This window comes from Pristis pectinata, chromosome 4 (genome assembly GCF_009764475.1).
Source record: "Pristis pectinata isolate sPriPec2 chromosome 4, sPriPec2.1.pri, whole genome shotgun sequence".
NCBI lineage: Eukaryota > Metazoa > Chordata > Chondrichthyes > Rhinopristiformes > Pristidae > Pristis > Pristis pectinata.
Window position 1 is genome coordinate 54,411,060 of NC_067408.1, and position 14,120 is coordinate 54,425,179.

General features: G+C 42.3%; 1 protein-coding gene across 4 annotated transcripts in view; it reads right to left on the minus strand.

Moving 5' to 3' along the window:
- Positions 1-14,120, minus strand: part of ebf1a (EBF transcription factor 1a) — a 440,037-nt gene that overhangs the window by 27,379 nt on the left and 398,538 nt on the right. For all 4 annotated transcript variants that reach the window (XM_052014113.1, XM_052014112.1, XM_052014114.1 and 1 more), the window contains 2 exons: positions 3,323-3,388; positions 1,308-1,485 (listed from right to left, as the gene is read on the minus strand). In XM_052014113.1, the coding sequence (XP_051870073.1) occupies positions 1,308-1,485; positions 3,323-3,388 (244 nt within the window). The remainder of the gene's footprint in view (positions 1-1,307; positions 1,486-3,322; positions 3,389-14,120) is intronic.

The window sequence follows — 14,120 nt, forward strand, 5'->3', positions numbered from 1 at the left end:
CACTCTAACACATATTTTGCTGAAACAAACACTGTAGGAAAATAACTGCAAAGTATTTTGCTCAGCTTTTTCCGTTTCTGAAATTTTACTTCACGTAAGATTTTTCAGGTACACATCCCTTTTGCAGATTGAGGAATGCTGCATTACACATCAATATATGCTGTTCGTATATTGTACAATTTATGTGAATAGTATATTACAATCACTATGTGAAAATAGATAATTTTCATGATCTATTCATTCAAGGGATGTGGACTTCACAGGCTGAACCAGCACTTAATTGCCCATCCCTAACTGCCCTTGAGAAGATGGTAGTGAGCTGCCTTCTTGAAGTGCTCTAATCTTTTAGGTGTGGGTATACTCAATATCCCCAATGCCTTGTCCTGATCCAAACGCATAGACACCATGGCCAAGAAAGTGCACCAGCACCTCTACTTCCTCAGGAGGCTAAAGAAATTTGGCATGTCCCCTTTAACCCTCACCAGTTTTTATAGATGCACCATAGAAAGCATCTTATGCATCACAGCTTGGTATGGCCAAGACTGCAAGAAACTGTAGAGAGTTGTGAACGCAGCTCAGCTCACTCCATTACGGAAACCAGCCTCCCCTCCATGGACTCTGTCTATGCTTCTCACTGCCTCAGTAAAGTAGCCAACATAATCAAAGACCCCACCAACCCTGAGCATTCTCTCTTCTCCCCTCTCCCATCGGGCAGAAGATACAAAATCCTGAAAGCATGCACCACCAGGCTCAAGGACAGCTTCTATCCCGCTGTTATAAGACTATTGAATGGTCCCATAGTATGATAAGGTGGACTCTTGACCTCACAATCTATCTCTTTTTGGCCTTGCGCCTAATTCTGCCTGCGCTGCACTTTCTCTGTAACTGTGACACTTTATTCTGCATTCTGTTATTGTTTTCTCTTGTACTCCCTCAATGCACTGATATGATGAAATGATCTGTATGGATGGCATGCAAAACGAAGTCTTTCACTGTACCTCGATACATGTGACAATAATAAACCAATTTACCAGTTTTACCAATGCTATTAGGATATCCATATGTCACTAGGATAGTGCTATGTCACAATGTGTGTACTTGGAATGGTTATGTTAGTGTGTACTTTTAATGGTACATTGTGATGATGCACTGTAACCATTGTACTGCATGTGTCTTAGGGCTTAGTTCATGGGACCGCTCATGTATTGCCTGCAAAGAGTGACTTAGGAGTGGTGGGATAGAGGTAAGTGGAAGATGGAAAGCTGCTTGACACCGGGAATGATTTCATTCCATGACTCAAGCCTTACCCTGATTGGCAGCTTGCGAAGATTCAGACACATTGACAGCCAGCTGCCCACTGAAGGAGTTAACGCCCATCATTCCTGCATGGACAGAGGTGTTGCTGAGAGCTGGGAGCTGGTTGTGGTTCCGGGGAACGCTGTACAGGGCCTCTGCAATGTCAGCTGCTCGCTTCAGGATAATTTCCTAACAGGCATTTTGAAGAAAAAGAAAGTTATGACTAAAAACCCAATAAAATATGTTGACTGTAATGAAAGAGACATGTTTAAAATAGTAATACAATATAGCATGAGAGGATTCAAAAGTACTTCTTTCTGATAAACTCTTCCACTTTTCTCTCTGTTTTGAGTCCTGTTTATGGAAGACAAGAGGGTGAGTTTTAGCAATCCATTTTCCCTCCCAAACCTTACCCAGAACAGGTGAGGGAGGGACAGGATTAAGGATCTAAACTTGGACAGCCTGCTACCTCTCTTATTAATGGAGCATGTGACCAATCATTTCCCAGGATGCATTGCTTGGGACCCGTTAGAAGCTGAAGTATGCCCCTTAGACCCACTCCTGCTTACCTCCCCCATTGAGTGATCCAGTAATGGACCTTTTAAGGAGGTTCTATTGTTGGATTCAGCAGGACCCTTAAGAAATCCATACTTTCTCTTCTCTCCCCTTCCCCCCCCCACCTGGCTCCATCTCCCTTTTGTTTTGCCTGCCTCCATCTATCACCCACCTGCCTCTTGTCTCCCAACTCCACCCCTCGCCTGCCGCTACCTGGCTCCATCTGCCCATCATCCTTCACCTCTCCTCTGTCCACCAATCACCTGCTGGCCCCTTGCCTCACCACTCACACTCTCCTCTTTACTTTGGCTGTCTTTCTTCTCCACCTTTCGTGCTGATGCAGGGTTTTGTATCGAAATGTCAATAATTTCTATCCTCCCACAGAAGCTGCTTGACCTGCTGAGTTCCTCCAGCAGATTGTTTACTGCTCCAGATTCCAGTACCTGCAGTCTCTTGCATCTCCTGTGAACCCACACTTTCTGTTTTCCCATCACAAATCTGTAGAGAGCAGTCTATAATGTGTCGCCACACTCCGGCACCATTTTGAATGCCTATCTGGATGTATCACGGCTTGGTACAGCAACTGCTTTGTCCAGGACCGCAAGAAGCTGCAGAGAGTTGTGGACACAGCCCAGCGCATCACAGACACAAGCCTCCCCTCCTTGGACTCTGTCTTCACCTTTCGTTGTCTTGGTGTAGCAGCCAGCATAATCAAAGACCCCACCCACCTGAGACATTGTCTCTTCTCTCTTCTTCCATCGGGTAGAAGATACAGGTGCCTGAGGGCACGAACCACCAGACTTAAGGACAGCTTCCACCCCACTGTGATAAGACTATTGAACGGTTCCCTTATACAATGAGATGGACTATGACCTCACAATCTACCTTGTTGTGACCTTGCACCTTATTGCACTGCACTTTCTCTCTAGCTGTGACACTTTACTCTGTACTGTTATTGGTTTTACCTGTCCTACCTCAATGCACTCTGTACTAACTCAATGTAACTGCACTGTGTAATGAATTGACCTGTACGATCGGTTTGTAAGACAAGTTTTTCACTGTACCTCGGTACAAGTGACAATAATAAACCAATACCAATACCAATCTTGCCCCTTCTCCCTACTGGCCTTGAAGCAACCACTGGGTTGAGAGGGTCAGCCATAGCTTGGTTGTTGCCTGTAAACCAGACATCCCACAGCATCATTTTCAAGCGCCCTTAGGTTGGGAGTGGAATACAGAGAGTTCTCCCTCGACCAGCTCTATTGGGCTTGGGAATGTTTGATAATTTTTTTCCTTATTCCAGCTCAGGACTTCCGAGGCTGGTTATCACTTGAAGAGGGAGCGCTGCTGAGATTGACTAACTCAACACAGGGCCGGGAGTGGAATCCAGAATACAGAATTCTTCCTGCAGTGCCCAGTTATCAGTATCATCTTTCACCTTCATTCAATCCAAGGGTGAACCAACTATTACCTGATTATTGTGTGGCATGCCATACAGTGCCTCCACCAAGTCTGCTGCCCTCTTCAGTATAACTTCCTGTGGAAACAAAAAAAAATTCCTTTCTTAGATCCCCAGTAGATTCTTTGCATTTATTGATTTTAACCAAACTCACATGGTGGAAGTTAGGGGTATAGGGTAGTTGAGTGTGGGAGAGTTAGGGTGATGGCCTTTTTACACCCCTTCTTGGCTTTATGTTCCACTGACTTCAATGAGTGGCTGACCCAAACCTACCCACCTCGCTGCTTGTGAGTCAGATTAAGCCCATAGCGTTGCCCAAAGCTGTCAGCACCTTGTGTTCAGGAGCTTATTTCAACAGCTACCATGGAAGATCCATCAGGCTTGGGAATGCTGGATAATTTTTCCTTATTCCAGCTCAGGAGCACCTCTGAGATTAGCTATGAAGGAACACTGCTGAGATTAGCTAACTCAGCACAGGACTCGACCTTGGGACTTCTTCACCATTCTTGACCATTCACAATTTTATTTGATCTGTGTTTTCCAGTCATAACCTAAATCTCTGCTGTGACGGCAAGTGACTTGTCAGAAGAGTGAGGCAGCTCACATTCAGCTCATCCCTGCCCTGCTTTACCCATTGGCACAAAACCTAGGGTCCATTTCTAAGGGACAGCAAGGTCTCTGCTTGTGATATGTAGAAAGTCACTCTTACAAGCTTCCTACAATTATTACAGCTGGACCTTACAACACAAAGTTGTGGCAACTGGCTCTTGAGTCCTTTTATCAATATATCAACTGTACTTTTCAGTTAAGTGCATCATACTGTTCTTTATGCAGTATTACATGTGCCTTTACAATTGTATTTTTGCACTCTTGTGATCATTTTCCAAAATTCAGTTAATTTATGTGTCTTTTCATTTAAAATGCATTTGTATATAGCCATTTATTACATCCAGTGATTTACTTGTGCAATGCATTCACAGCTATTTTGCAGTCTTATACATAACATGAACACATTAAGATCCCAATAGAAAGTGAAGTAAATGACCACTTAATCAAGTTGATGTTGGTTCAGGGAGAACTCGATTGAAGCAAAAGAAAACTCATTGAATTCATTCATTTGACTATTGGTTAAAATCCAGCAGAAGCCCTGCTTTTATCCAAACAATACATTTGAGCCAGGCAAAACAATAAATTTTAAAGGCACTATCAATAAAAATACAATTGAATGCCTGTACTATATTCACACATATCAGTTATCTGGCTTTGATGTGAAATTAAAGTTTTCGTTGCTGCATCTTACGTGAGAGGAGTTTACAGAACGTTACAAACATTATCACTGACAACACATGGGCCTTTAAAGTTTAACTTGAATAGATTTGTTCACAAGGACATAGTCAACTAAAAATCTTTTGAAATAAGAGATCACACAAGAAACACAAGAAAATAGGAATAGGAGTAGGCCACTTGACCCCTCAAACCTACCCCACCTTTCAATGGGATCGTGGCTGATCTATTCTTGGTCTTATCTTCTCTTTTGTGCCATTTCCCCACAGCCCTCAAACCCCCAATCTTTTAAAAATTTATATACCTCCTTTTTAAACATCCCCAATGATCCAGCCACCACAACCCTCCTGGAAGAGATTCACCACCCTCTGTGAGAAGAAATTCCTATGCACTTAAGTTTTAAATGATTGCTCCTTTATTTTGTAATTATGTTCCCTTGTCTGAGATTCTCCCTGTAATGGAAACATCCAAGTTATCATTTTAACCCTAGCTTGTTCTACTCCCTTTATACATGAGTGCTTGATTGGTAAGGATATTGAAGGATGTGGAGCACTTGCTGATTATTTTGGAGGGCCCGGGAAAAGCAATGCAGGAAACTACCACCTTAGGAATGGAGAGCTGTTCCTCCCCTCACTCCCTCACTCTTCTGACAATCACTTGCCATCACAGCAGAGTTTCAGGTTATGACTGGAAAACACAGATCAAATAAAATTGTGAATTCTGCAATTGGGTAACAAGGACCAATTGGGAGATGCCAGTAAGAATTCAGCAATATCTCCTTCTATTTCCTTTTACACAACATAGGGGCAGCACGGTAGCGTAGCGGTTAGCGTGACGCTATTACAGCACCAGCGATCGGGGTTCGATTCCCGTCACTGTCTGTAAGGAGCTTGTACATTCTCCTGTGTCTGCGTGGGTTTCCTCCGGGTGCTCCGGTTTCCTCCCACATTGCAAAGACGTACGGGTAGGTTAATTGGGTTTAAAATGGGCAGTGCGGACTCGTTGGGCCAGAAGGGCCTGTTACCACGCTGTAAATAAATTTTTTTTAAAAATGTAAAAACTTTTAAAAAATATATCAGACACGTTTTCAACCCAATAAGATATTCCAATCCAAAAAAATTCTTATTTTAAAAGGCTCCTATTAATCTTCCTCTTCCTGCTATTAATAACTTCCTGGCCCAAATTACTCCATGCTGCACTGGTAAATTCTGCAAAGATATTTCAAGGGATTCTTTTCCTTGTTCAATGGCCTTTGGGCAGCACAATCTCAAGAGCAGCTCATTGTTCAGGTCTGATGCATAACCAATGTCTCAACTATTGAGGTATGTCTGTCGAAGCTCTTCCTGTCCGTTGTCTACAGTGCTGCTGCCATAAGATTTGCATATGAAAAAATATTAAGGCATCTTGCAAAACATTCTGCTCTGAGACACTGAGCTAAATACAGCAGGGGAAGAAAAAGACATTTTTTCCTGCTTTACATTGTAGTTTTGTTCAACTTACTGAGAGTCATACAGCATGGAAACAGGCCTTTGGCCCACAAATCCGCATCAACCATCAAGTACCTACCTGCACTAATCCTACATTCATACATACATCTCCCTACATTCTGATCAACTCCCCCCAGATTCTACCAATCTTTTGCAATTTACAGTGGCCAATGAACCTACCAACTTGTACATCTGTGGGAGGAAACTGGAGGAAACCCAACCAGGGAGAACGTGCAAACACCACACAGACAGCATCAGAGCTCAGGATTGAACCTGGGTCAGTGGAGCTGTGGAGAAGCAGCTCTATTAGCTGTGCCACTGTTCCACCCAGGGATAAGTTCATGATGCTTTACATTTATGGGACAACCATGTCCCAATCCATTAAGGGAGAGGGATACAAAATGGTAGATAAAGGCGAACAATTCCCTCTGTTAGGAGAATCTAAATGAAAGGGACAATGTTAACATTCAAGTGAATGTTTGTCGAGTGAAGTCGGCAAACATGTTTTCACACAAAGGGTAGAAGAACTTGGGGCACTCTCTCCTAAAAGGCTACACAGGCTAAAGGTTAATTAGAATTTTGTAGACTGAGATTGATAGATTTCTATTTGGTCATGATACAGAGGAAAGATAGTAGACATGTTGAAGTACAAGTCACAACAGTGGAACAGACTCAGTGGGCTGAATGGCCCACTGCCTCTGTGAGAGGAAGAGGCAGATTGGGGAAGGGGACCAAGGCAAGTGGAGGTGTGGGCGCATAAAGAAGGACAGGCAGGCACATGGGAGAGACACAGGGCCAATGGAGGGGGCCAGGGGTGGAGGCTGTGGGAGACAACAAATAGTGAAAGACAAGACAGAGACAAAGAGAGCTGGATAGAAAGAGACACAGGGAGTGAGTGTTCGAATATTGGATTATGCATATGACAGAGACTGTGATTTAATAGGAGAAGGAGAATCAAAACATAGACATTAAAACATAGGTGTATAATTAATGGAGAGAAAAAAGATTTATGCATGACCTCTATTGACAGTTACAGAAATGCATAGTGTCAACTTTGATGAATATGTCCAACTTCTTTTTGCAGTGTTCCTCTTTGACTGCTGTAGGCTACATATCTGGAAGTTTTCCCCAGTACCAAGCTCATAATGTAAACAGCTGAGATGCCATTGCAAAAGGTAGTTCACTCATGGTATCTCAGGTCAACGGATGGCATTCTGAGAAAAAAGTGAAGCAGTGGTAACAAGAAATTCTGGAAATACTCAGCAGGCCAATGTTTCAAGTTAATGGCCTTTCTTCAGAACACCAAGTCTGTTCCTGTCTCCACAGGTGCTGCCTGACTTGTTGAGTATTGGTAGAATTTCTTGCTTTTATTTCCGATTTCAAGCATCTGCAGGTCTTCCTTTACAAGTGAAGCCAAGAGACGGGGTAATGAAGTTCTTGACTTTGCTACTGTGGATATTTGGTTACTTAATGAAGAATGAACCTGACTGCAATGTAGGAAGTAAGGGTGTGTGATTACTTCAAAGTATTAGGTTCTAGAAAAGCTGAAAACAAATAGTGTAAAACTGAGTTTAAAATAAAAACAGAAAATGCGGGAAATACTCAGCAGGTCACGCTGCATCTGTGGAAAGAAAAACATTAACTCTGAACCGAACTGCTGAGTACTTCTAGCATTTTCTGTATTTATTTCAGATAGTTCTGATGAAGGGTCTTTGAGCTGGTGTGTTACCTCTGTTTCTCTTCCCACAGATGTAGCCTGACCTACTGAGTATTTCCAGCATTTTCTGTGTTTATTTTAGATGTCCGGCATCTATAGTCTTTTTTTTTTAACTTTTAGTGTAAAATTGAAGTTGTTTGCACTGTTTGCACTGAAATTTGGCACCAAGATAACAAAGGAGGAAGAACCCAACTCTTTCCTCCAGAAATCTTACTAAGTTGTCCTCAGACGACATGTATTGGCAATGTATTGAGGTTTGAAGGGTAAAACATGTTTCATGCATTCCAGAGGAACGCAAACATATTTAAATATGACCACCTTTCGTAAGGAACCTTGGACAGATGCATGTTATACACATACCTGCCTACCCAGCTATCTTTATTGTGCATAATGATGCTCAAGGTCTGTGTCCCTACTGCCCCTACTTCCCTTTAAGTGTACCAATACATCACACACCCACTCACAGATAGAGTGATACAGCAGTTAGAGACCAGGGTTTGAGCTTGACCTCGGGTGCTGTCCCTGTGAAGTTTGAACATTCTCCATTTGACTGCGTGGGTTTCCTCTGGGTGCTCTGGTTTCCTCCCACATCCTAAGGTTATGCCAGTTGGTGGGTTAAATTGGCCACTATGACTTGCCCCAGTGTGTCGGTGGGTGGCAGGAGAATCGGGTAGGCAGGGCAGTTGATACAGGAATGGGAGGAAAGATGGAATGAGTGTTGATGGGCACAATGTTAGCATGACTGCGGTGGGCTGGAAGGCCTGTTCGCATGCTGTGTGATTCTACAGCAAAGCAGAAGAGGTATAAGTATGAAGGGACCTGCCTTATATTTAATTTCATCAGCTCCTTTCTTGTGGATGGTGCTAACCCTCACACTTTGACCCATTTTGCCCCACATATAGAAAGACAAGGCAGAAGCAGGTGCCTGCACCTTTAAGAGTGATAGAAAGCATGAGAAGTGTATTCAAATCTGAGGAAGACTGGGCCGCCAAGTGCTGTGAATGTTACAAATAACACTCTTCACTGGCTGTGTGCAAGCAATATATCAAACCATGCAGATAGCAGTAAAAGACTTATAGGATTTATTCTATATTCTAACAACAGGAACTTTAATTACAGTTAAAATTCACCTCATATAAAATAATGTAGTCACTATAGGCAACTTAGTAGTTATGGCCAATTTCCAGACACTATTTAAGTGTTTGTATATATAAAGGCCCCTGGAAAGAAGGTAAAACACTTTAGTAACATAATTACATTCATTTAGCTGTCAACGTCAACATTTTCAAAAATCATTCAGTCTATTTTCTGATGACAAGCTACTAGATTTTTAAATCCTCCACAGTACACAGTAAAATTGTTCCCACTAACAGCCACTTACAATTCAAAGAGTTCTTTATGCATATAGAATGGCTGCTGCTTCAGGCCTTTTTTGTTCTGCACAGAGATAATTCTTTCTGATTTGAGATTTCTCCACATCTCTGATGCTAACGATGTGGAGATGTCTCCATTTATCTGCCTACACCATTGGTGTGGACCTGAGGAGGCTCAATGGGACAGCATTTGCCTTGGGAACATTGTAAGAGTGCTCCATGGGCAGGCTGAGCATATGACTGGCAGCTGGCTCTTCAATAAAAATGGGCTTGGGGAATGAGACTGATCTCATCCTCTGCCGGACATCGGCTCTTTCACTTTCCAGTAGGGGGAGGGGAGGGGGTGGGGTGGTTGATAATTTGAGAACATCAAGGCCAGAAAACATGGACTGTGACAGTATCTGATGCCCAACATCACACAATCTGTGGATAATCTGGGATATGGTTGTTACATGTGGCCGTCACCATAATGGCTTGCTATATAATGAGCAACTGTCCCACAGTGTGAACCATCCGAGATATATTACTCATAGACCAGTTGAAGAACAATTGAAGCTTCTATCCCGCTGTTATAAGACTATTGAATGGTCCCCTTGTATGTTAAATTGGACTCTTGACCTCACAATCTACGCCATCAAGACCTTGCTCCTTATTGTCTGCCTGCACTGCACTTTCTCTGTAACTGTTATACTTTATTCTGCATTCTGTTATTGCTTTTCCTTTGTACTACCTCGCTATACGAATGTGATGAAATGATCTGTATCTGTAAGTTTTTCACTCTACCTCAGCACATGTGAAAATAATAAACTGATTTACCAATTTAAGAACACTTACTGTGGACTATTTCAGTCAGCATACATGTGGAGAAACAGAGGCAAAGTGGCAGTGGACCAACTGAGAGACACAACCAGTGGACCAATCTAGATTTGATGCCTTTGGACCAACTAAGCACACACTAACTGTAAAGCAACCAGGACACACTAACTGTGAACCAATCAGGAGGTACTATACGGAGTGCAACCTGGAAACCCTAGTTATGGACCAATTAAGAGACACTACCTCTGGACCAATTGGAACTCACAGTCTGTAGACCAACTGGGACAAACTATCTGTGGACCAACCAGAAAACACTACCTGTGGACCAGCTAGGTTATAGTACCCATGGAACAAACTGAATACATAACCTGTGGATCAACCCAGACATTGTAGTATATTTAAAGATCTTTCACTTTATTATGGAGTGATATAAAATTTCACTTAGATGAGCTGGATCAAGGAGAATGTCTGTTTCTCATGACAGTCAATGCTCAATAGACAGTTTTGCAGCAAACAAGCATGTAACACATGTGACATTGTTTCTTAAAGTAATGTCAACCTTGAGTAACATTTACACTTTACACGACCACACCACAGTTCTTTCCTTTTTAAATGAAAGTGGACAGCACTATAATTAACAGATGAGCCATATTTACAAAGAGGAACACAGCAATCAACAGACAAACATACTTATATGCAAGATAGGTCAGCTCATTCCCAGATATGTATTTACAAGTCCATCTTCTTTTCCTGGACCACCTTGGAGGAAGTGACACACCCAAAGCACTTCTTGTGTTTCCTGAGAGTGGGATCATCTGTGAACCCAGCCCCACTCCTTCCCACCAAACCCCTGATTGCAATCTCTGCACCTCCATACTTTTCTTTGGATCCTGGGTTCCTGCGCACCTCCTCTGTTCTGCTTTCGCTTTAGAGAGTTTTCCTGTGTGCTTTGCTTCTGCTGTAGCACTTGCTTCAGCTAAAGCATAATGAGAGGACACTACACAGGAATATTCCAGCTTTAATACCTGGAATTAAACTTGATCCTATACTATATTCTGATGATGATGCTGTTGATGCTATGCATTCTTCCAGCAATTCATCAATGCCAACTCCACTCGACCGTCCTCAATGTTGACTGTTTCTCTCTCCGCAGATGCTGCCTGACCTGCTGGGTTTTACCAGCATTTCCTGTTTTTCTTCTATCTTCACCCACCTCCTTTCAAACAAAGCACATTCCACTAGATATCTCTGAAAGATATCATTCAGACACTTCTAATTAATTATCTTATTTTCACAACTCAAATAGTGGCTCCTTAAATTATGGTCTCATGATTAAGGCAATAAAGGAATATAAGATTAGTTCAGGAAAGTGGTGCTGAGGCAGAAGACCAACTGAGATCTTATCGTCTGGTGAAGCAGACTTGAAGGGCAGAGTGGCCTACTCCTGGTAGAGAAATTAAACAAATACTTTCTGTCTGCTTTTGTGGAAGAAGATATGGGCATATGTGTCAAAAAGTGAAAAAAACACTGCTTTTTATTTGAAAAATTGTCCTACTACCATTATATGTAGGTCCTCAATGAGACAATACCCATAAGACAGTGTACAGATCTAAGCAAGGATATACTTGCAATGACTGCAACATATGTCCACTGGATTGATTCCCGGAATGGTCAGTTTTTCGTATGAACATAGAACAGTCCAGCACAGGAACAGGCCCTTCAGCCCACTATGTTGTGTCGAACTAATTAAACTAATGATTAAACGCCTAACTAATACCTTCTGCCTCCACAATGTCCATATCCCTCCAGTCTCTCCAATTCATGTGCCTATCTAAGAGGCTTTTAAATACCACTATCGCATTTGCCACCACCACCACCCCTGGCAGTGCATTCCAGGCACCCACCACTCTCTTTGTAAAAAACTTGCCCCGCACATCTCCTTTGAACTTTCCCCCTCTCACCTTAAATGCATGCCCTTTAGTAGTAGACATTTCAATCCTGGGAAAAAGATACCAGCTGTCTACTCTATCTAAGCCTCTCATGATCTTATAATCTTATATCAGATCTCCCCTCAGCCTCCACTGCTCCAGAGAAAACAACCCTAGTTTGTCCAACTTCTCATAGCACATGCCCTCTAATCCAGGCAGCATCCTGGTAAACCTCTTCTGCACCCTCTCCAAAGCCTCCACATCCTTCCTATAATGGGGTGACCAAAAATTGAACTGAATACTCCAGATGTGGCCTAACTAGAGCTTTATAAAGCTGCAACATAACTTCCCGACTCTTGAACTTAGTGCCTTGACTAATAAAGGCAAGCATGCCATATACCTTCTTTACCACCCTATGGACTTGTGCAGCCACTTTCAGAGACCCCAAGATGCCTCTGCACATCAACACTGTTAAGAGTCCTGCCATCAACGGTTGAGTTGAGGTTAAGCAGAATGGACCTATACTCTCTTGATTTCAGAAGAATGAGCAGAGACCTCAGAGACAAAGTTCTTACACGGTTTCACAGGATAGAAATAGCCATGATGTTTCCCTTGACTGGGGTGACTAGATCCAGGGGTCACGGTCACATGACATGATATTAGCCATTAAAGACTGCGATGAGAAGAAATTTCTTCACAGAGATCATTTGGAATCTTTGAAATTCAAGACCCAGCAGGGCTTTAACGTCTCAATTGCTAACAATACTCAAGATAGATTCATTTTTGGACAGCATGTTAAACAAGAAAATTAACACTGAGATAAAAGAGCAGCCTGAACTTATTGAATCATGGAGCCATTACAAGGGACAAGTTAGGCTACTCCTGGTTCTGTTTCTTACATCAGACTACCTTTGCAGCAATAGGACACACTATCTGATGACCTATGGGAACACATTGCAAAAGGACCAACCAGACATAATGCCTTCGGGCCAAGCAGAACACACAATCCATGGACCAATTGGATCATATTACCTATGGACCAAATAACATACACCTAGCATATAACAAATAACATAACAACTGTCAAATAATCTGTTATCTGCCCAATAACTCTATCTGTTAGCCAGTAAAGCTTCACTGCATGTGGAGCAACTAAGACACTCTCCCCATGGATCGATCAAAACAGTCTATCACTGGACCAACCCACACACTCCTGCTGCGGACCAGCCAGGACTTAGAACCAGTGGACTAAATGGGGCATTTTACTGCCGAGCAACCAAGACAATGCCTGTAGCCCTTTACTCTTCTGCCAAATGGCTTCTGCATCCGTCTTTTTAAATTAGTTGAAAATTAGGGTTGCAGAGTGTTGTAGACTCAGCCAGCTCCATCACGGGCACAACCCTCCCCACCATCGAGGGCGTCTTCAAGAGGCAGTGCCTCAAGAAGGCAACGTCCATCACTAAGGACCCTCACCATCCAGGACATGCCCTCTTCTCATTACTAACATTGGGGTAAAGGTACAGGAGTCTGAAGACCCACACTCAATGATTCAGAATCAGTTTCTTCCGTTCTGCCATCAGATTTCTGAACAGTCCATGAAACCATGAGCAATACCTCGTTATTCCTTTTTTTGCACTATTTACTTATTTTTGTAGTTTATAGAAATTTTATGTCTTTGTACTGTACTGTGACCACAAAACAACAAATTTCACGTCATATAAGTCAGTGATAATAAATCTGATTCCGATTCTAAGTAAGTTCATGTTTCTAATTGATGTCATCAGTGTATGCCTATTGTATCATATCTTATTTCAACATTGAAAGATGGTTGGCTGATTTGCTGAGCTGCCAGGATATATCCTGTCACTAACATCTTAACCAGATGTGAACATTGCCAGGCTATTCATGTATGGACTTCAGCACATACATGACAAATCTCTCCTCACACCAAGAACTGATTGGTTATTGGTACTGATGGGATAACAGTTCTTTTCCCTGTCTTTCTCTTTCTCTCTCTCTCTCTCTTTTACTTTCTTGCCTTGTTTCCTCACACTACATGTTTTGCTGTTTTCTAGCTGGGAAAACACGTTCTCTGCTTTATTCGGACATACATTTTTAATATCAGTGACTATAAATTGATTGGAAAATGCATAATACAGGTCAGAATGAAAGTTTTTAGAAACACTTGGCCTAAATATATTTTGT